This window comes from Melopsittacus undulatus, chromosome 3 (assembly GCF_012275295.1).
Source record: "Melopsittacus undulatus isolate bMelUnd1 chromosome 3, bMelUnd1.mat.Z, whole genome shotgun sequence".
Taxonomy (NCBI): domain Eukaryota; kingdom Metazoa; phylum Chordata; class Aves; order Psittaciformes; family Psittaculidae; genus Melopsittacus; species Melopsittacus undulatus.
The window spans coordinates 84,099,754-84,124,388 of NC_047529.1; the positions used below are offsets into that span (position 1 = coordinate 84,099,754).

General features: G+C 38.7%; 1 protein-coding gene across 1 annotated transcript in view; it reads left to right on the plus strand.

Annotated features, from left to right (window-relative positions):
- Positions 1–24,635, plus strand: part of PACRG (parkin coregulated) — a 239,793-nt gene that overhangs the window by 117,944 nt on the left and 97,214 nt on the right. The window contains exons 4-5 of the mRNA XM_005150118.3: positions 9,484–9,655; positions 24,144–24,293. Of these exons, the coding sequence (XP_005150175.2) occupies positions 9,484–9,655; positions 24,144–24,293 (322 nt within the window). The remainder of the gene's footprint in view (positions 1–9,483; positions 9,656–24,143; positions 24,294–24,635) is intronic.

The following is a 24,635-nucleotide window of genomic DNA, read 5'->3' on the forward strand; positions in this document are numbered from 1 at the left end:
GAAACTCTTGGAGAAGATGGTGTTACTACAGTCCATAAAAATCTTTTGTCTTCTTTCCTTGGCTGGCACTGTGTGTATAATCACTTTGAGTCTTCTTAGAAAATGGTATTCCACAATTCAGAATGTTTCATGGCTTTCAGAAGATTCAAGATATTGGCAATTAGAAAAAAAAAAGTATCACAAAAAATAAATTTTAAAAATTGTTAATTTTTAAATTACTTTAAAATCATAGATTCAAGGAAGTACCCATTTTGGAAAGTAGTCTTTCTTAATACTGCCTATGTTGTTGAACTTTGCCTCAGGTTGGGCTTTTTACAAATCAAACTAGGTCTTTGAGATAAGAACCGTCTTTCCTATATGTTTGCATAGTTATCAAATTGATTTGGCCTTAATTTAATTGATTCAATTACCAGAAGCTTCAGCATTATAAATTGCAAAAGTAATCTATAGTTTTCACTTTTCCTTCTTGCATTATGCCTTTATCACATTGGTAAATCAGTTTGTCTGCAAATGTCAATTCTTTGCAATATTTCATAATTTCTATGATTCTGAGTAATACTTTTAATTTTAAATTGCTGTGGCCTGTAATAATATACAGGTCACAGGATCATTTCTGCTAATTCCCAGGGCACTCCATCATTATTTTTGCTCCAACTACTATAACCAGCTTCTAATTGATGAAAGGACTTCATTTAGCCTCCTGTGGCTACTAACTTAATAATCTCCTGAAAAAGAATCTACTGAAAGCTTTTTGAAATCCTAATGCAATATCTACAGAGCCAGATATCCTTCTTCTATTACTTTTGCTAACTTAAAACAGTGCCTTAAATTGCTTTAAGCAAGCTGAAGCTGAGAAATACAGATTTCTGCTTTGTGTCTGGAAAGGCTATTTCATAAGAGCAAGAGACAGACAAAAATTTTAGTTTACTATTTTAAACCAGCTTCTCAGTTATTGCTGAATTTATGAGACAACCAGTTTAGTCACTGGGCTCTTATGCATTTAGAATTCTGATTATACTTCTGAGAAGTATAGATTCTTTTTGAAAACTCAACATATAAAGTAGGTTGTTCTCATTAAGAGATATTATCCAAATGCTGTGTGAAATCAATAAGGTTAACTATATAATAAGAAATGAATGATCACACTGTGGACTATGTCTTCTTTCCTGGTTTGTACAGTTTTTCTTGCTTAATGACGATGTTATCCACAAATACACAGTTACATCTTTGGAAATTAGTAAAATCTGAGGGAAGATTTTTCCAGTGTTGGTGATATAGAAATAAAACTTAAAAACCTGCAGGTTGGAACAGGTGTATCATAGGTATGATTTTTTTTTCCTCTGACAATACTCAGAACTCCCCCAACAGCAATGCATTTTTGGAATTTGTGAGCAAGACTTTAACATATCTATTCCTGCAGGGAACCATCAGTAACCCCTTTACTTTGCTCAAAATAAAGGAAAAATGGGAAAGACTAAAAAATGGCTTAATCACATTCATATACAGAAACACACTTACTTCACATTTCCTTTTGTTGCAAAATGAAACTCTTCCCTGTTTTGATCAACTTTGAAATTGCATAATGTCTCCAAAGTAATATCTTAATGTAGACTCACCTTAAATGCTTAAAAAAATTTCTTTTCTACTTTGCTTTTGGGGAGAATTAATACAGTACCACTATTTTATTCTATTTATTATGGCCATTGTACCCACTTTCCTGCCTACAGGAAAGTCAAGAGTCAGAAACTGATAGGAACAGTCCTGTAGAATGCTCTTAAGGTAGAAAAAATCACTGTTGTAATTTGACTTTCAACCATTTGGTTTTGTCATTTTTATTGTATTTTTTAAAAAATATTGTGTGTGAAAACCCAGATGATAACATGTAATGACATGTTTTACAACCTTCCACGATTTCTAAAGCCATAAAACTGCCAGTTTTTCAATATGTGTGTGTGTCTGAAACTTATAACAAAATTGGATGGACTATTCTAGTTGTGCATTACATTATAGAAGGTTTTCTAGTATTTTGTGCTGTGATTTAATTATAAAAAAAAAGCAAATCTTCAGATAGTTGTTTTTAAGTTTTTCCACAGACGCTTTTTTCTTTTATTCCAATGTTTATCTCTAATTTTTAAGTTTGTGTTATTAAAACAAAAAATAATTCAAGTTAATTTGAGAGACAGCTTTGCATGATTGGCAAAGGGAAAATGAAATTAATGCAAAAAAAAAGAAAACAATTATTTGGACACTAGCTTTCCAAATGAGGTAGAATCAGTTGACATTCTCTCCTTATTTGCCTTCACATTAGTTCCTCAAAAATAGCATAAGAGTGTTAAGTTTCATCTTATTAGAATGGTAAAAAAAAATTCTTGGAACTAAAGATAAATATTTTTTCCAAAAAGTCAATTCCAAATTAGTTCTCTACTGGCAAAGTGCATTGTATATGTTTTAGTTGGTATGGACAAATTGATTCACTCTTCTTCTGATAAAATTTAAAATTAACTCCATATTGCATGAAGTAAATAATCTAAGACCAATCTGTCTTCCTCAACAAGGAAGTGGGAAAGTCTTGCTGCCACCTTCTTATTGTGCACCTACTTTCAAACTGCCTTGGAGGGGGGCAGGATTAATCTCTACCTAGCCTCCCTCCCTTGCCTGTTACAGGGACAGGATTGTCCTCTTTGCTTTCCTTTCTAGAGAAAAGGTGATAACTGGTGTCTAATTGTGTGTGCAAAACTGAAAATTTCTCCTTCACAATGATAATCCTGTGTATATTCAATACTGAAGCAACAGAGTTTGTCCTCTGCTTCTTGCTGATGCTTAAGTGCAGCTGTAAGGGATTTCTCAGATGTTGCAGCTGAGAGGGGAACTTAATCTACCATGGGGCTATGGACCTCTGAGGACTTACGAATTCTCACTAACCTCTCAAAGTAGGTGTATATACTACATATAACATTTCACAACTATCATAATTGCAAATTATCTTTACATGTCATGTAATGCTCATATTAGGCAGTTGCAACTAAGAAAGAATAGCAAAATGTAGAGAAATAATGCCTGTCTTAATCCGAATTTACACACTTATTGTGCTTGTGGAACTCTTACAACATATTAATAAGAAATGTAAAGAAAAAAAATGGGACAATTGGGAGTGGCTAACAAGGTGTCAGCAAGTCTTTGAACATAAAAAAAAATGTAACTAGATAAGTATACATTCTGAAGTAGTGGAGGTACTTTTGTCTGCCACTGAGGTTATCGTGTGGCCCATTATTTGCTTTACAGAAACAATTCATGAGTACATTTCACATTTGTCAGAGTCCTGTTTAGAGACCACTTTTCTCAGGGTGTGTTCATCTTCTATTTATAATGCTTCTCTTCAATTAAGAGAAAGCAATCCTTTAAGCATAGTCTACAGCTATTTGCCCTATTAAAATAGTGTATTTTACATGCTTTGTTTGGAAATCAGTTGACTGAGATAATCTGAAGTGGTCAGAATCCAAACAAATAAGAACAAAGTAACACTTTTTTTTTTTTTTTCAGTTTGGAGTATTTCTATTGTCCCTGTTATTTCCAATGAAGAATTAATGAGAATAAAATATGGATATTTTACATTAGGGCAAATTTATGATAACAGTAGATAAGCTCTCAGAGCTGCCTTGTGTGGTAGCATTCATGCTTTCCTAACTGTACTGTGCATACCTTATACATTTTAAATAATATTTTCCCTATTCGCATCTGCATCATAGTGGTGGCTCATAATAATTCAGTTCAACTCTTTTCCCTTTCTTACTGTACTATACTGATGAACTCATACTGTAGCAGAAATCCTTGCTATCAGTCTGTCACATTAACATTGTGTGTCATAATCCAGGGGGGTTTTGTGTCATCCTGGTTTTTGTTATCTGATATGCAGACCCTCCTCTGTATTAGCAAGACCTGCCTGATCTGTATAATCAGCGAAGTATATATTTACAAAATCTAAATCCAGGTAGTACAATTAAAAAGATTTATGAAAATGCAAGAATAGAATCCCCTCCCCCCAGAAACGTCCCAGATTATCTTCTGGATGGCAATTTATAGATTGTTAGCAATTCACAAGCGTAACTCAGAATCCATTTGTTAAATAAGAATTAATTCTTACATTGCATTGATAGGAAGATATTTCACATTGTTGTTTTTTTTTACTGTCCAGCTGGGGAAGGTTTACACAGATTTGTATCTTTTTTCACCTTGCCCCCATTTCTCAGGAAATCACTGATCTTCTAGTTACGTAGGAAATAATATGACCTTCTTGTTGACTATTAGTTTTCTTCACTTTTGTAACCCTAGTAAGATTAGATTATCACCTTCAGGTGTGGCAACTGAAAATGAAATGTTTTCTTTGTCATATGCAGGTCCATCACTCCTTGCTAGTAGCCATTGTTCTCCAAATAAGATGTGTGTAGTATATCTGCTGTAATACCATAGATTGGAGAATTTGATTTTCAGAGTTCTTCATCATATCCAGTTCTAACCATTGTTGCTTACAGTGGATTATGAATATTTTGCCATATTGCCAGATAATTTCGATCAAATATTTCTGATTTAGGCATGTTTCTCATCCATACATATCAAGCATGAGCCAAAAGTAAGTGGATGGTTTTTATTATGTTTCCCCAGAATTTGAAAAGAATCCACATGGGTTAGGCCGCAGTGTCAGTTGAGAGAAAGCAGTGGAAAAATGAGGGAGAGAGGCAAATGAGGCAATTAGTCTGCAGGGGTAAGGAATTGTTTCGCTTCAGTATCGAGATATATGTAGAAGGAACTCATTGAACAGGTAGAAATAATAGCTGAAAAATAATTACCAATTATATGCACCTAAGATCAGAATGAGAAATTTGTTTAGAACTACATTTACTTTAAGGTACACATCATAGCTGAGAATTTTTCATACCATAGTCAGTGTTTTCATACCATAGTTAGTGTTTTCAGACTTAAAAGTTACTGTGTTCCAGCTCTATTTAAAAGTGCAATAGGACTAAAAGGAGAGTAATTCTTGCTGGAAAACTTGGAGGGACTAAATGCAGAACTGAGCTTTGTACCATAAGCAAAGTTACCATATTACACACTCCATTTAATCAAGTCTAGGAAATACTAGTGAGCATTACTTACTCCATAGTAAAGATTAAGATCTCACTCAAATTAAGAGACAAGAGCCTTGAATACAGAGGCGAAAGCAGATCTTATAAGGAACCACAGGATCCTCATGAAATCTTAACAATCCTTACAAAAACTCCTGGTTTTCCTTATCAAATTGGCAAATCTAGAGTTTCTTTTACTATACCTAATTTTAATGTCCTAGATAATGACATTAAATGAGTAGATAAGCAGCTATATGTAACGTTTCTAGGAGATCAAATTCAATTTTTGGATAATCATATCAAAGACATAATATTATGTAATCAGTTGTGTGAAATGAGATGCAAAATTGCTTATGTATCTTAAACACTACCTTCTAAAACTTGTGTTTGCCTTATAGATTATCACATTACTTAAAATATGATTACTTAAGAACAGCAAATTGCATCCTTATTGTAAAATGTCTACACCTCAAGTTCTCTCAAATAGCTTGCTTTCTTCAGTTAATAGGCAGATTAGCCGCAAAGCTTATTTTTTGCTATATACAATCCAGCCTCTGTACCTTGGTTTTCGTTTTCTCAGCAGTCTTGCCTCTCATTATGAGTTGCTTCATAGGAACAGATTTTCTGCTGGACAAATTAACTGTGATACTGCAATCAGTTTCCCCCCATCTTGTCCATTGGTTATACATATTGATAAAACAACGGTTATTGTTTCTTTCTCACCTAGAGAGCATAAGTAGTATGGAAATTTAATGAAACAGAACATTTTGCTGATTACAGTACAGTTGGTTTTGTTGTGTCGTCATATTTTATAGTGATATATCAATTCTTATTGCTTGACCTGTTTACTGAAAATTCAGAAGCTGAGTTATCACAACTGACAAACCATTAATACAGAAGTTCATAACAGTTATTGTGAGATTTTTTAACATCCATTGCAACAGCTTTATTGTCACATGTGGACAAATTTTGCCAAGAATTTGAGCTTTAATCAGCATTTTTTGTAGGTGGATGTGGAAAACAAAAGAATTTTTGTGGGTGTAAACAGAAAAAAAATCACATTTTTCTTGGAACAGCTGTATAATAGCTGCTTTTAAAAGCTGAATAGTAAACACAGAAGGAAGGGGTTTCACACCATAGAATGTGAGGCAAGATATTTCTGGATTCCATGTTGTGGGAGTTATTATAGAGCACAAAATGCTAAGTAAAATTGGCTGTATTGTTGGACAGCTGACACTTGAAGAAATGAGTTAGAAATCAAATTCCTTTTCAGAGCCATGCTAGTTGCCAGCCACTAAGGGCTTTGGATCTAACTGAGAAGCGAGGAGTACACACAAATGCCTTATGATCTACAGCTTGTCATGTTTTGTAGAGATTTTTTTCGTAAGAAGGCTTTTGTGTCATGTAAAAATCGGATTTGTTTTTAAACCCAGAAATCATATACACCTTAAGGTTATTATATTATTTCTATGTATGTGTAATGTCTAACTGTAAGACAGAGCAGGTAGATGCAGGTACTATATCTTTTTTTGACTGGATATAATAATTGAAAACCACTGACAAGCTTTTGAACACTTATGCTTTAATTATACCTAAAAGAGAAAAAGCATATTTCAGGGGCAAAGAACAGCTGAGAAAAAATTGCTCAGAGTAACAGAATTACCATATCTTTCAGAACAGATAAGTGGTAGAAATAGTTAGGGGGGTGTTAGCAAAGAGATTACATTGTATATGTTTTGAGCAGGGTAGTTGCAAATTCCTGATTCAGGAATCTAACATGGATGCATATACATCAAAGATATTTCTCCATGGAAATAGTTTGTAATTTTGAAAGAGTTGTCAAAAACCCATGGAAGGAATGATTTCTTAAATAAAAGGACATCATCTGCTAAAGGTGTTTTTCCTTAAGAAGCCGAACCCCAAGGTTTATGAAAACCACATGCATTACTAATTGTATCTTATAAACAACAAATTAAAAGATATAAAGGCCATTTTATTGTCCTGTGGACAGAGAACAGGAAAAAAAATTCTGCATTTGATCCTGCTTTTTTGTCAATATTTTATGTCTGCTTAGCCACTTACCTGCTAGAGATTTCTTGATGTAATGAACTACTCAGGCTTGTCACCAGAAGTTTGTAGTTGTATTGCAGTCTTCTGTTCTGTGACTTTGAGGTCAGACTTCTTTTGCCATTTCATGAGTATTGTCTGTGTAATGCTGATTGCCTTCAAGAAATACAAAATCTATCAATTTATGGATTAAAATGTCTTCTCATTCTTGTTTTGGAAAGATTTTCGTAGGTGGTTGCTCAGTAGAGATATAGGTATTTTCAAACTTTCTAAAGAATTGACCCTGGCATATTAAACTTAAACAGGGGAAGTTCAGGTTAGGTACATGGAAGAAGTTCTTTACTGTGAAGGTGATGAAGCACTAGAACAGGCTGCCCAAAGTGATAAATGCTCCATCCTTGTCAGTGTTCAAGTCTGGGTTGGACAGAGCCTTGAGCAACGTGGCCTAGGATGGGGCACCCCTACCCATAACAGGGGGCTTGAAACTAGATGCTATGATTCTATATTGACCCTAAAGGCATCTGATAAAGGCATTTTTTCTTGTGAACCAAAAGCCAATGATGAAAATTTACAGAGAAGCCATCATATGAGGTGCTGTGAAAATAGGAAATTTAGCTTTCATTCATTCCTTCTTCCATATGGTTTATTGCAGGGACTTGATTTTACTTACATAAGTGTATAGGTGTTATATAATTGTTCTTTTTAGTCTCCTATAAGAGATTAACAGTCAATGTGACACTATGTAATATGTAAATGGCATTATGTCTGCTAATAGTGGGATACTCGCAGCCTATGTAAAGGATTTACTTTAAAGTATCTGTTCCAGTTAATTTTCATTTATCATGGATGCATCAGTTTCAACATGAAAGATTGAAGCAGTCAAGTCAGTAGTTAAGGAGTGCAAGGCGAGGATTCAGATCTGCTCCAAGCCAAGCAAGGAGGAAAATGCGAAGAGAGAACGTATATCTTCTGGTTCCTAACTATGTGATTTGCCAGAGAAGTGTAAACCCTGAAGCTTGTTAGGTGTGAAGGAGGAGGCTTCTTCCCTGTTCCAAAACATAATCTCACTGGAAAATAGGGTGGCAGCTAAGCAGTGTTTTAAAGATGAAAATGGATGCCTAAAGAGATGACTTGGTCTTAGACCATGTCCCTAAGTGTCGCAATTACACATCTTTCAGAAACCTCCAGGGATGATGGCTCAACCTCTTTCCTGAGCAGCCTGTTCCAATGCTTGGCAATGATTTTGATGACATTTTTTTTTTTTAATATCCAGTCTAAACCTACCCTGGTGCAACTTGAGGCCATTTCCTCATATCTTGTCACTTTCTACTTGGGGGAAAAGACTGACACACACTACACCTCCTTTCAGGTAGCTGTAGAGAGCAATAAGGTCTCTCTCCTTGGCAATGCTATATTAACAGTTGGGCTAGATCTTAAAGGTTGTTCCCAACATAAATATTCTATGATTCTATTATCTCCAAATTATTTTTAGGATAATATTCTGTTCAGAGAAAGTGTTTTGCTGTTGAGCCACTTCTTTGCTGTATTTGACAGGCTGAAAGCAAACTTCTGGTTCTCTCTGGCTATCCTGAGTGTAACATCAGGGTACTTGTGAGTGGAAGAAGGAAAGGGGAACAAAACTAGCAGTTTGCAAAACCCTTTTCAAAGTCTATAACTTGGGAAGGTTAACACACTTTGTATTTTAGGATTGAAGGGAGATTCCTATTAGAAACAGGTACCTAAGTTTTCCACCTTTTTTCATAGTATAGACTCATGTAATTTCTTTAGATTTTTGTTCCTGAAATTACTAGGAAATAAAATTAGGTCAGTATTCCAGAAATCTGGGAATTCTGTAAAAATATTTATATTTGTGCCATGCTGGATATCTGTTGGTTAAAGGATTTGTTCTCTTATTTGTTCTTTTGAGTGTCCAAGTGAAGATGTAAAGATAGATTTTTCTGAAGTAAATAGAATGTTATTCTTAAAAAGACTGTTTTGATTCCTGCAGGTAATTTACAAAGCAAGGTTTGTAAGCAAGAATACCAGAATCTAATGCTGACTTATCAAAAATGGAAAATATGTGGGAGCATATTCATTGTAATTCTTTTCTTTAGGTTTAATATTTCTGTATTTCTATATCTGGTCATAAACAATACTTAAGACTTAATGATATTCAGCAATGATACAAAATTAATTCTTAACATACCTGTGTAGTCATGTGTTATCTGTTGGCTTGATCATATTGTATCAGTATTGAGAAATTGCATTTATTTTCTTATTTATTTTGTATTTTCAGGTAGAGATAGAAACCCTGGACTATAATTCCTATCTGCCTATTTTTTTTCACGGCCTTTGTGAAATGACATTTCCACATGAGTTTTTTGCTCGTCAGGGAATTCATGACATGCTGGAACATGGTGGAAACAAGATTCTTCCTGTCATTCCTCAGCTCATTATTCCAATAAAAAGTAAGTAAATATGTGCAATAAAAAAATCTATAAAATTGCATTTATGTAGTGTAGATTTTGATAAGTTGCTAATTAAGCAATATAACATGACAGGCTGTACATTTCATGAAGATTATTGCAAATGTGAGTAAACTGTAAGGTGTAAGGGCAAAAGGCTTATGTCTTCAATCACTTGGTACATGCAGTAACCCAGAATAGACTGTCTGGTTAATATTTTTCTGATTATGGATGTGGGTCTTGGTCTTTGTAAATGTGAAGTGTCTTTTTCTTCCCTGATTTTGTATATTATTATATAAAACCATTGCAGCATAAACCAGTTAATCTAAAATGATGGAAGAATGCAGAGATTAAATTTGCAGAATTATGTTTCTTTCTGTCCTTTTTATTTATTCTACAATTGTCAGGTATCTACTTACTAGATATCTTTTCTATCATCATTCTTATTGCTTTGCATATATGTATATCTATCTAAATTGGAAATTCTGCCTAATGTTGTGTGTAGAATTTTGGCATTTAAAGTATTATTTTTAAATATCCAGACATAATTCTTTGTAGAAAAAATATGTGAAAGGTACTAAATTCTTTTAATACAAGTGTAATACCACTAAAACTTCAAGTTTAAAAAAAGCCTAAACTTATTTTTTTGAAACACCTCATATTTCAGACATACTGTTTTGTTCTTTCTTGTTTCTTTAGATCAGTGTCTCAAGGAAATATGATTCTGAACCATCACCCTTTATTAGTTAGGTATTATGATTCTTAAGTCTGCATGCTACACCTGTACTGCTAGATGCTCATCTTTTTTAAGCTTGGCTTCTGTTTTATCGTTGCTCAGTATCACTGGTATCATTGCTGTTCTTCCTATTTTCGTGAGATGATTCAGCATCAATGCTAATACAGAATAAAATGAAGTCATTCTATTTGTGATACAGAATGGAGTCAAATACAGTTTTGGAAAAAGGGAAAAAGAATGTTATTTAAGCCTGATAATACTGAAATAATAATGTTGGAAGGGTCAGAACTGTGTTTCGTTCACTCAATTTATTCCCATTTTAAAAGATTAATTATAGAATTCATTATCTGTATCTTACTGTAGATTTTGAAAATGTCAGAAGGAATATATAATATTCAAAATAGTTACTCTGAAAGTGACACTTGTGAAAGGTTTATGAAAACTATCTTACAGTTTTTTTCTCTGAAAAGGGAACACACAGAGAGAGAAATCATGTCTTTTCTTTAAATCTGTTTTTCCAGCACAATCCACATGTATTTATAGTAGTAGCTTTTTTTTTTTTTTACTTTTTTTTGAAAGCTGAAATAATTTCTTTGGAAAAGACTTCAAGTTTATGACAGCAGCTACACTGTTAGGATTTAAAAGTCTTGCTGAGACCAGAATCTAGCTCAGAAATAATTATCTGGAAGCTTTAGCTGTTACACAACATTTAGCATTAGAAAGAGACTGCTAGGTAAGGATATTTGTATGGGTTTGATATATAGACTTTTAAATTAAGTCATAATTTATTATTCTGGAACACATTCAAGACTCTGCTAGCTCAGTTTAGTTGTTGGTTCTGCTTTATTTTATTGTACAGTGCCTATTTTTTATTTTACAAAGCTTCTGTATTGACTTTAATGTGTGAAGAGTTGAAGTATTATCAGTGATAAAGGCTTCTTCCTAATCAAAGACATATTAATATTAAAAAGACACTGCCATCTCAAGGAATCTGAAAGTGTACTTCAAGAGTTTCAAAATTTACTATGACTGTGTAATATAGGAGTCAGAGCTATACATTTCTGTGACTCAGCTGCATCCACAATAAACTCAGCTATGTTTTACACATATTATTGTCTCTAAAGTTTACCTTGGGGTGAGATATCTGCTTAACCCATCTTCTTCAAGACTCATACCATATTTCTATTGTGAATCAAATAATGGTTAGGCAAGATAATATATACAATAGACGGGAAAGGGATAAAAGAAAGACAGAAAAATAACTCTACAGATAGAATGCTTTTTAAAGCATTTTTGTCTCCTGCATGTTCATCAAAGGAAAATATTGGTAAAAAGTTGTTTCTCTAAAAACATTTTAAATTACATATTAGAATTCTATACTACATTTTAATGATTTAAGAAATTATCCTCCACCTGTTCTTGCTTAATGTTCACACTTCTTGAACACTATATCATTAAGATGAAAAATATTTATATATTATTATCTTATTTCTTATAATAATATTATTTAATGAATCTGGGTTTCAGATTCATTTTCACTGTAAGCCCAAACCAAAATATTTTCAGAGTGGCATCACTTTTAAAATCAGATCATTTCAATGATCTAGTTTATACCTGCACTGTTGCAGATGAAGGAAGAGATGATGAAAAGGAGCATCTTGATAGATTTTCTAGTGAAGAAGATAATGTGAAATTAAAAACTTAAGCATCCTGGATCACTTAGTTGCCAGAATCCTTTCTGTTCTGTACTGTGAACTCTAAAACAGACACATAGGCAATCTGAACTTAAGCCTAGGAGCCAATAAATCTTACATCTTTACACTTAAATTGTAACTTAGATGGAAATATTGTTTCTACACAGTTGCAGTCAGCAGGCCAGCACTTCTGATTGAATCCAAAAAGAAGAATTTCCATCCTTAGAAACACTGATGTTTTCCTTTTTGAGGCTTTTTCCATGCTGTTAAAAATCCCTTCTGTAACACAGTAGATCAAGGACTTTCAATAAGGGAAACAGATTTTTTGTGAGTCAGGTACAGAGAAATACACAGAACAGTCCTCCCTCAGTGTCACCTGGAGTCCTTTTTTAATGTTTAATAAATTTATAAATTAAAATCATTTATGTTTTTGTATTTTCAACATTCTGTTTGCATGTAAAATGTGGACTGTTGTCTTGGACAGCAGTGTAGTTAATTTCTATTTAATGTCAAATCAATCACTGCTGCATTTAGACATGTGAAGTTGAACCTGTCTGTTGAATTTATTAATTTATTGGGTTTTAACATTTAGTACTGAATGTCATCTGCCATTTTATCACCTAGTTATTCTGTACAATAAAATCCTTGTGCAGTTTTTCAAAGTCAGAAGTTTGGCATCTGGGATAATTTTGTACTGTCGGAAAACTTTGTTATCATTAGTAAATATCTCTTCCAAATCATCTGTGAATATGTTCTGAAACACATGTACTTCAACACAGATTCCTGCGAGGCTCTACTAGCCTAGGAGATATTCCTGCTTTGTGGCCATTTATTGTTGTCCTCATTTCCTATCTCTAAGCAGTTATTTATTTATATGGAAACCATGGCAGTAAAAGTGTTTCAAAAGCCTTCAGTGAGGGACCCTATCAAATACGTTTTGGAAGTGTAAGAAAACCATATTATCAGAGGCTCTTCTTGTCCACATTCTTCTTCTTCAAGGACCTACAGTACATTTACAGCACTATTTTTGCTGTATAGACGCCAATATTACCAGTTTCTGGTTCCCCAGATCTTTCCTGAAATCTTCTTTAAAAAATTAAGTCATAATTCATTGATAACAAAGCTGTTTTACTTGAGAGGGCAGGGTGGATACTCAGTGCAGTTTAGTCACTTGAGGTAGCAGAAGGGAAAGGATGTACATCTAGGTCTGGACTGAAGCTCTGTAAACTAGCATAGCCACTGAGGTTTTGGGGACTTTATTCTCCGTGTATTCTTTATACTAGTTATTCTTTATACTAGTTATTGCTTTAAACTAGTAATAATTAACTAATTAACTAGTTAATAATAATTCTTTGTAGTAGTTAAGGGCTTGCAGATGTTAATAGAATTCAAGTTTTACAGGTGCCAATCTAGTAAAATACTACAGTTACAAACACAGCTAAAGCTGAAAAAAAGCAACTGACTTTCTCTTTCATATTCTGCTAGACCACATTCCTTTCAAGTATCAATTATTCGCTTATGTATCTTAGCTTTTTCTGTGTCTTAGGCTTTGTTTTCACAGGACAAAGTCTTTGATGACAAAATTGGCCTATGGTTTTCATACTTTGCCCCCTATTCCTTTTTCCTATCACCTCACTGTATAACATCACTCATTCAGTTATACTGGAAGTAGTATCTGGTCGATGACAAAATGAACATGAGCCGGCTTCAGTGTGCGCTTGCAGCCCAGAAAGCCAACTGTATCCTGGGCTTCATCAAAAGGAGCGTGACCAGCAGGTCAAAGGAGGTGATCCTGCCGCTCTACTCTGCTCTTCTGAGACCTCACTTGGAGTATTGTGTGCAGTTCTGGTGTCCTCAACATAAAAAGAACATGGAACTGCTGGAACAAGTCCAGAGGAGGGCCACGAGGATGATCAGGGGACTGGAGCACCTCCCGTATGAAGACAGGCTGAGAAAGTTGGGGCTGTTGAGCCTGGAGAAGAGAAGGCTGCGTGGAGACCTCATAGCAGCCTTCCAGTATCTGAAGGGGGCCTACAGGGATGCTGGTGAGGGACTATTCGTTAAGGACTGTAGTGATAGGACAAGGGGTAACGGGTTGAAACTTAAACAGCAGAGGTTTAGATTGGATATAAGGAAGAAATTCTTTACTGTTAGGATGGTGAGGTGCTGGACTGGGTTGCCCAGGGAGGTTGTGAATGCTCCATCCCTGGCAGTGTTCAAGGCCAGGTTGGATGAAGCCTTGGGTGATATGGTTTAGTGTGAGGTGTCCGTACCCATGGCAGTGGGGTTGGAACTAGATGATCTTAATATCCTTTCCAACCCTAACTATTCTATGATTCTATAATTCTATGAATTGGATCAGGACCTTACCTGACTAAAAAAGTATAAAACACAAGGTTGTTGTTCTGATTTTTACTCACACTCAATTGAAACACTTTGTTTTGTAGCAGCCTTCATTACTGTTCTGTACAATTAGCGTAAAACTTCTATTATATCAGTTCAGGTAATTATTTTTCAGGTTTTGAACAAAGTTCTCTGTAAGAGAGGTACATATCACTTTAATCAATTGCATTTTGATTAACTTCATGTTAGCAGTTCTTTAACATGACCCTCTGAATTTTAAAAAAGAAGCCCTTGATCAACAAGATTAAGTAGATCACAACAATTGAAGCATCTTTACCCTGACTGCTTGTTGTCCTGCAGGAGACCTGCTCTATGTATTTTGTTCTGCTTTAGGCAAAGAATTTTCTAAAACAGGTATCTTATTTACAAATTGGCAGGAGGGAGATATCAAAGGAAACTAAGCTGGTTTTAATCCTTGGTTGTGAGATCTAAGGAAAAAATTGAAACTGTCAGTGCATTTCTAAGCAGATTCACAGGTGTACTTGGAAAAGGGGTCAAATATAATTGAAGGCCGGTGCAAATTAAAGACAATTAAAATATCATCATAGCTTTAAATATAACTACCAAAATCTAAACTTTATTATTTGGAGAATATATGGAAATTTGGGGAATCTGTTTCAACTGTCACTGTGCTATCTGGGGAGGAACATTCTGATTCAGCCTCTTCTGTGAAAATACACTATCTCATGGAAAAGATCAGCTGTATACTGGGAGAAATTCTGTCATGTTTCCTGGCTTTTAAAATGTATCAACTCCGTACTTCATTATATACTTGCATTGAGCAGCTAGCTAAGCTAGAGGGTCTCCTGGAAAAGTCTTTATCCTGATCACAAGCAAAATTCTCAAGCTTATGTACCATTAAAAGAGAAAACATCAGAACTGCCACACAACAATTTATTGGGTTGCGTTTTGCTTCAGAGTTGATTCTTAAGAGAGTTATGCAAGGCATCACATTTAGACTAGATGACCAAAAGGGAAATATGTACCAGTGACGGAGAGAAGTCCTCTAAAAGCCCTTTAGGGAGCAGAAAGGTATCTTTAACTGAGAAGCAAACTAGTCATTTGCTTTCCTATTATTGTAAAGATCCATGTCTTATAGCAAACTTCTAGGTCAGGAGGCAACAGCCTAGCATGCTTTCAAAGTGGAGTACTTTGGATATTACGAATGTTTCCATCTTCAGGGATATGTAACTTTACTGTGCCAAGAGTTTTCAATGGTCTGCTTTATTCTTGTGTGAGGATACTAGTACTTTCTTGCATTTTTATTAACCTCTGAATATCACTGACATTTTTCAAAACGTTGAGATGTACTTATTTCCTATACTGCATCAAAATTTTCTTCCTTTGATTCATGTGGGAGAATGGTCTCCAATGATGGTAGTACATAGAAAATAATTACCAGATTTTTAAAAGATAAACATATGTTTGAAATTGATGTATCCTTGGGGCAGGGACTGTCTCTAATTACGTGTTTATGAAGTGCCTAATATAATCAAGCCAGGAGCTGTTTGACTGCTATGCTTGCCACAGTCCTAATATTTAATAATAACAACACTTCTGCAGTCAATTTGATATTACTTTTGATATTTTCAAGTGTTTTCCAAACACACACTGAAAATTTCTGCAATTTGAAGGGCTTCAGGCTCAAATTCTTTAGTCTGTTTTATTCTACCTTATCCATCTGCGTCCATATCTGTCCAGGCCAAAGGGTCTGTCCTATGTTTATGTCAGTATCAGACAGCAGCAGTAAGTACATCTGTGGGAGGTGTACCCAGGCAGAGGAACTCCTCCACTTAGTGACAGAGCTTTGGGAAGTGGTGGGAGAGAGTGAGAGAGGCAGACAGGATGTCTGATACAGGGAATTCCCCATCTTTTCTCCAGCTGGCTGAACACAGTGACTTAAGGGATAAGGAATAATGGCAACAAGTTCCTGCCTGGCACAGCAGGCCTGTTTCCTCTGTGAGTACCCCACGTTCCCAGCTGCCTTTTATAATAGAATCATAGAATCATAGAATAGTTAGGGTTGGAAAGGACCTTAAGATTATCAAGTACCAAGCCCCCTGCCATGGACAGGGACACCTCACACTAAACCATGTCACCCAAGGCTCTGTCCAACCTGGACTTGTTCCAACAGTTCTATGTCCTTTTTATGTTGAGGACACCAGAACTGTACACAGTAGGTGTGAGGATCTGCAAGAGGAACCGAACAAGAGGATGATGGTTTGTCTAGCTTGGAGGTGTTGCTGAGGTTGTTGGCCTACGTCCTCTGTCACAGCTGCTTCTATTTAGAAAAAGAAGATGGGTCATTGTCACAGAGACTCCCTTCTGCAGGGAACAGAAAGCCCAAAACAGAGATTGGACTTCTTAGAGAAATCTGCTGTTTCCCTGGGACCTGAGTTAAAGATGTGAAGAGAAAGCATCTTAACATGGTACAGCCCTCCGATTATTATCCATTATTGATTTTTCAGGTAGGCAGCAATGAAGTTCCAACAGGAAGTGCAAGGCCAATTAGGAGAGACTTCAGTACCTTGGGACAACTGGTTAACAGATGAAGAGCACAAGTAGTGTTCTACTCTATCCCTCCAGTTGCTGGGAACGATAAGGGAAGAAACAGAAAGAGCCAGCATAACAATACCTGGTGTCACCAGCAGAATTTTGGGGGCTTTGATTATGGGTCAGTTTACATGACATTCAGGCCTGCTGGCATCAGATAGGGTACACGTGTCTCAAAAGAGAAAAAGGATCTTTGCACAGGAGTTAGCAGGGCTCTTTGAAAGAGCTTTAACCTATATTTGAAGGGGGAAAGGAATAAAACCAGGTTCTCTAGAGATAAACCTGGGCACAGCACTCCAGTGTTTTAGGGACAGTGTGCTAGCAAGATCCTTCAGTCTGCCATTACAGTGGAGGTAGGAGATTGTCATGGTTTGAGCATGTTTTGAGGATGTTTTTGTTCAAGGTTTTTTCCAGCCAGGTGGAGGAGGGGAGCTGGAGAGGAAAATGGAGGAGGGAGCACATGGTGCTCGGCCAGGCAGGGTGGAGTGAGTTATGGGTCGGTGGCTGGTGGGGTGTTGTATTCTTTTCACTTGCTGTTTGCTGTATCATTATTATTTGTAGTAGTAAATGGCAGTAGGGGTTTTGTGTTATGCCTTAGCAATTAAACTGTTCTTATCTCAATCCGTGGGGGCTACATTCTTTGGATTCTCTTTCCTAACTCTCCGGGAGTTGGGGGACTTGGTTTAAACCTCGACAGAGATCCATGTGGCAGCAAAGACACAAGGTTTGTTGTGTTAGAAACCATGGAAGTGCCTGAGAATGGACACATAAGCATGAGGGCTTTTCAAGTCCTCCCCCACAAAGGTGGTGGGATCAGTAGCCAACTGAAGTGCATCTACACCAGTGCATGCAGCATGGGCAGCATCAGGAGGAACTGGAAGCTGTTATGCAGCAGGAAACTGTGGTTTAGGAGTAAGAAGCTGTGATTTCTGTCATTGATTAATTTTGATGTCCCTTAAGTTAATTATTAGTATTTGTATGAATAATTCATTTTATTCATATTTTTATTGCTGAGGGGGGTGGCTTGAGAAAGGACGCCTGTGGCACCGGAGCAGAGCTGGGGGAGATCAGCGTCCAGAAACCTCACCACAGAGCGACAAGAGCCACTGAGGAGGGAGCCTCAAGTCCTTGACAGGACTTGCAAAGAGCTCAGCTACTGCAAGGAGGTGACTCACCGGGGGCGGAGACAGGAGGCTCGGTGGAAGATTCAAACCAGCCATCAGCGGCCATTGTTAGCCACTTGCTGAGGGGGGTGGCTTGAGAAAGGACACCTGTGGCACCAGAGCGGAGCCGGGGGAGATCAGTGTCCAGAAACCTCACCACAGAGCGACAAGAGCCACTGAGGAGGGAACCTCAAGTCCTCGACAGGACTTGCAAAGAGCTCAGCTACCACGAGGAGATGACTCACTGGGGGCAGAGACAGGAGGAGGGGCACCAACTGTGAGTGGTTAAAAATCTACCCAGGGAGCACGGCAACCAGGAGCGCAGCAAACAGAGCGGGCAAACAGAGCGGGTTGAGGCAGTTTGCGTGGCAGTTCACATGGGCAGGCGAGTGGGATGGTGAGCACTCGCTGTATGACCAGGGTCCGGTCTGGGAGCTCTGCCCCGGCTGCCCCGGTGGTGGCCAGCGTAGGCACCCAGACAGAGCCAGTAAGTGGGGAGGTTGCGGTGCAGAGCTTGGAGTGTAAAGAGTGCCTGCACTGGTCTTGTGAGGGAAAGGTGCAGAATGGGCAGGGCTGCGCTCGCTGCTCCCTGATGGAGGTCCTCCTGCAGCAGGTGGCTGAGCTACGGGATGCTGTCAGTAAGCTGCAAGATGTCAAGAAAGCTGAGAGGAAGCAGGACTGCTTGCTCCAGGCCCAAACAGCACAGGGGCCTCAAGATTCCCCTCTAGCTCATGGAGGAAAGAAGGGGGCTGTTGATCAGGGAAGCTGGGAGTTAGTAACAAAAAAAAAACAACCAAAGGAGGAAGAAAGCAATTAAAAGCAAAGGGCTTCCTCCTAAATCTGCTGTACCCACCCAGAACCGCTTTGCTGTCCTACAGGGGGCTGATGAGGAAATGCACTTGCATCAGAAACAATCGGCTGGTGCACTGGTACAGAAGATCTCTACTGGTGCCGCCAGGAAAAAGCGGTGGGTGGTAGTAGTAGGGGACTCTGCCTTGAAAGAGACAGAAGCGCTCATCTGTTGGCCTGACCCGGTCGCAAGGGAGGTGTGTTGCCTACCTGGGGCACGGATCAGGGATGTTGCGGAGAGGCTGCCTGCTCTATTAAGTCCCATGGACTATTACCCGCTTCTAGTGATACATGTGGGTGCTAAGGATATAGACAGTAGTAGCCTGAGGAGTATAAAGAAGGACTACAGAGCTCTGGGAGAGGTGGTCAGGGGTTCTAGAGCTCAGATAGTCTTTTCGACAATTTTCCAAGACACAGGGGAGGACCTTCCAAAGGCAAGGAGGATTGGACAGGTTAATAAATGGTTAAAAGAGTCGTGTCATAGTCAAGGGTTTGGGTGTCTTGAACATGGGGCCCACATTTGTAGGCCAGGCCTACTGGGGTCTGGTGGAGCTGCTCTGATAAAGAAAGGGAAGAGTGGTTTTGCTAGGAGGCTTGCCAGACTTGTCAAGGATGCTCTAAACTAGTTGTGTTGGGGGAGGGGGGCATCATTCCATCCCAACACACCCAGTCAGTTGCCAGCACCTATAATAAATACTCTGAGCAATGTAGTAATATTCTAGCCGTTCCAGCCACTGAGCTGGCTTCATTTGGAGCTTGGATCAGATGCCTCTATACAAATGCCCGTAGCATGGGGAATAAACAAGAGGAATTAGAGATGTGGGCACATCTACAGGGCTATGATATAATAGGCATCACAGAAACATGGTGGGATGGCTCCTTTGACTGGAGTGTTGGAATGGAGGGTTATAGGCTTTTTAGAAAAGACAGGCCCAGTATGAGGGGAGGGGGAGTTGCCATTTGTGTTAGGGATAGGCTGCAGAGTATGGAACTCTGTCTGGGGACAGGTGATCAGTTAACAGAAAGTCTGTGGGTCAGGGTTAAGGGGAAATTGGTGACGGGACACATTACTGTGGGGATCTGTTACAGACCGCCTGATCAAGAGGAACCTGTGGATGAAGAACTCTACAGACAAATAGGAAAAGCCTCACGCTCACAGGCCCTTGTTCTCATGGGGGACTTCAACCACCCTGACATCTGTTGGGGCGACGGTACGGCCCGGCACAAGCAATCCAGGAGGTTTCTCGATTGTGTGGAAGACAACTTCCTTGTGCAAGCAATAAAGGAGCCGACAAGGAGAGGTGCCCTGCTTGACCTCGTGCTCACCAACAGGGAAGGGCTTGTTGGAAATGTGACTCTCCAGGGAAGTCTTGGATGCAGTGATCATGAGATGGTTGAATTCGAGGTCCTCAGGACAGTGAGAAGAGCGTGCAGCAAGCTCACTGCCCTGGACTTCAAGAGAGCAGACTTTGGGCTCTTCAGGAACCTGCTTAGCAAGGTTCCATGGGATATAGCCCTAGAGGGCAGGGGGGCCCAAGACTTTTGGTTGATATTCAAGGATCACCTGCTACAAGCTCAGGAGTGTTGCATCCCGACTAGAAGGAAGTGCAGCAGGAGGGCCAGGAGACCTCCTTGGATGGATAAGGAGCTGCTGAGAAAAAAAATCACAAGAAAAAAGAAGCTTATAAAAGGTGGTAACAAGGACAGGTGGCCTGGGATGAATACAGGGATGTTGTCAGGGTAGTTAGGGAACAGGTTAGGAAAGCTAAGGCCCAATTGGAGCTAAACTTGGCAAGGGATGTTAAAGATAACAGAAAGGGATTTTATAGGTATGTAGCGGCTAAAAAACAGACTAAGTACAATGTAGGCCCCCTCCGGAAACTTTCAGGAGAACTGGCTACACAGGACTTGGAGAAGGCTGAGGTTCTGAATGGCTTCTTTGCCTCAGTCTTCACTGGCAAAGGCTCTGACCACAGCACCCGAGTCTTGGAAGGCGGACGCAGGGACTGTGAAAACCTAGATCTTGGGCCCACTGTAGGAGAGGATCTGGTTTGAGACAATCTTAAGAACCTGAACACGCACAAGTCCATGGGACCTGATGAAATCCATCCGCGGGTCCTGAAGGAGCTGGCCAATGAAGTTGCAAAGCCACTGGCCATCATATTTGAAAAATCATGGTAGTCAGGTGAAGTTCCTGATGACTGGAAAAAGGGAAATATAACCCCCATTTTCAAGAAGGGGAAAATGGATGACCCAGGGAATTACAGACCAGTCAGTCTCACCTCTCTGCCTGGCAAAATCTGGGAGCAGATTCTTTTGGAAGGCATGCTAGGGCACATGAAAAAGAGAAATGTGCTTGGTGACAGCCAGCATGGCTTTACTAGGGGGAAAATCCTGCCTGACCAATTTGGTGGCCTTCTATGACGGGGCTACAAAAGTGATGGACAGGGGTGGAGCAGTTGACGTCATCTACCTGGACTTCTGCAAAGCATTCGACACTGTCCCACATGACATCCTTGTCTCTAAATTGGAGTGTCATCAATTTGATAGGTGGACCACTCGGTGGATAAAGAACTGGCTGGTTGGTCGCACTCAAAGAGTTGTGGTCAACGGTTCAATGTCTGGCTGGAGACCAGTAACGAGTGGTGTCCCTCAGGGATCGGTGTTGGGACCGGTCTTGTTTAATATCTTTGTCGCTGACATGGACAATGGAATTGAGTGTGCCCTCAGAAAGTTTGCCGATGACACCAAGCTGTGTGGTTCTGTTGATACGCTAGAGGGAAGGAATGCCATCCAGAGGGACCTTGACACACTTGTGAGGTGGGCTGATGCCAACCTTATGAAGTTTAACCATGCCAAGTGCAAGGTCCTACACCTGGGTGGGAGCAATCCCAGGCACAGCTACAGGTTGGGCAGAGAAGAGATTCAGAGCAGCCCTGCGGAGAAGGACTTGGGGGTGTTGATCAATGAGAAAATGAACATGAGCCAGCAGTGTGCACTCACAGCCCAGAAAGCCAACCGTATCCTGGGCTGTATCAAAAGGAGCGTGACCAGCAGGTCAAAGGAGGTGATCCTGCCCCTCTACTCTGCTCTGGTGAGACCTCACTTGGAGTACTGTGTTCAGTTCTGGTGTCCTCAACATAAAAAGAACATGGAACTGCTGGAACAAGTCCAGAGGAGGGCCACGAGGATGATCAGGGGACTGGAGCACCTCCCGTATGAAGACAGGCTGAGAAAGTTGTGGCTGGTCAGCATGGAGAAGAGAAGGCTGTGTGGAGACCTCTTAGCAGCCTTCCAGTATTTGAAGGGGGCCTACAGGGATGCTGGGGAGGGACTATTCATTAGGGACTGTAGTGATAGGACAAGGGGTAACGGGTTGAAACATAGACAGCAGGGGTTTAGACTTGATATAAGGAAGAAATTCTTTACTGTTAGGATGGTGAGGTACTGGAATGGGTTGCCCAGGGAGGTTGTGAATGCTCCATCCCTGGCAGTGTTCAAGACCAGGTTGGATGAAGCCTCGGGTGGCATGGTTTAGTGTGAGGTGTCCCTGCCCATGGCAGTGGGGTTGGAACTAGATGATCTTGAGGTCCTTTCTAATCCTAACTATTCTATGATTCTATGATTTTATTAATTAAAAATAATTATTTTCTTTGTGTTTATATAAATTCATTCATACAAGTGAATACAAATATTCATTCATGTTTGTATGAATAGCAAATAATTATTGTACTGAAAATTACAGATATTGAGGATAATTTCCCTATTGGTTCAGTTAGCTGCTATTTCTGTGTATGACACTTTAGCCATGAATAAACCTCTATGTTGGAACCCCAGAGCTTTCTTTTCCAATCACTCTTTTAAGAAAATAAATATTGCCTGTTCCTCTGTAAGAGAATATTTTCCTGCCTGAGATTTTTACTGAATATTTAAATTTGTATCTGGAGTTTTCTCTTTGCTAAAGTAGACTTAGAACGTCCACCCATGAGGAAAGCTGGAGAGGGATCTTTTACATGGGTGTGCAGTGATAGGTCAAAGAGTAATGGCTTTAAATGGAAAGAGGGTAGACTTAGGTTAGATAGTAGGAAGAAATTCTTTACTGTGAGGGTGTTGTGACACTGGAGCAGGTTGCCCACAGAAGGCTTTGAGCTACCTGGTCTGGTAGAGGGTGTTCCTGCCCATGGTAGAAGGGTTAGAACTAGATGGATGTTCAGGTCCCTTCCAACACAGACCATTTTATGATTTTATAGATTTATAGTAGCATACCAATTTGACAACAGATTCCAGCTGCATAATTTCAGAGGTCTTATAACTAGATAGTTTTTGCATGAAAATAAACAATAAAGATTTCAAGCATGACTCATTTTTAATTACAAGAGAGAATGCAAGGTACTTTTTTTAGTAAAATTAAAAGACAAACAAAAGATATTTATGAAATATCTTAGTATTGTAAGATTAGAAGCATAATGCTGAAAGCTAAGAGAAAAATCTAAAGTAAGCAAGACAAAATCCTTTTTTTTTTTTTTTCCCTAGGATGTTTGTCTTTTAAAGAAAGCTACAGGGTTTTTTTTGTGGATTTTTTTCCCTATAAACATTTGCTTCATTGTACAGATTCTCAGAATAGAAGGCATTGTTAGTTGAATGAATAAAATGAGCATGAAATAAATGAGCACAAACATACAAACACTAATTGTTGTACTAGAATGTAGCTGTTGTCGACCTTTGCAGGTTGTCTTGCAGTTGTACAGTTCCATTGGCCCCAGATGGTACTTACTGCACATTTATTTTTTATTTGTTTGGACCATGCCAGTATTACATAGGCATCATGAACAAATAATGAGCTGCATTCTTTGGGTTACTGAAGAGTCATCACAAATTGTGGGAACAAATAACAATCAGACAAGGCGGTGTTTTATAACATCAGGACTGCAATCCATCTTTGGAATCTTTCAAAGCTAGGCTAATAAAGAGCCACTTACAATCCCCAGCAGAGTACAGTTTAATTAAATTTGTCCATTAGAGGACTTCTCCCCCTCCCTCTACATTTTAGAAATTAATTCTGCTTTCTGCCTGTTGTTCTTTCTACATCACAGATGCACTGAACCTTCGTAACCGACAGATCATCTGCATCACACTGAAGGTCCTCCAGCACCTGGTGGTGTCGGCTGACATGGTGGGGAGGGCCTTGGTGCCCTATTATCGGCAAATCCTCCCAATCCTAAGCATCTTTAAGAATGTGAATGGTGAGTTATTCTAACAGACACTGTGTCTCTCAGCTCCTAAGGTAAAAAGGGGCTTGAGGCAGGGTTAATTAAGAATGTATTTAAGATTTATTACTGCATATAAACTCAAATCCATTTGGAGCTCTAAATAATGTAACTACCACCCCCTCCTCCATTATTCCCTAAGGATGCACTGAAATTAACAATTCCATTTATTACTCGTTGCACGTACAGTTTATTTAACACAGTACAGAAGCACTGAAGCAGTTCTATAATCTTCCAATAATTAAATTGTAAAGTTTTGTAACAGTCTTTTGAATACATTAATAAATTGCAAAGGTTTTGTCCTCCCTCCAACACATT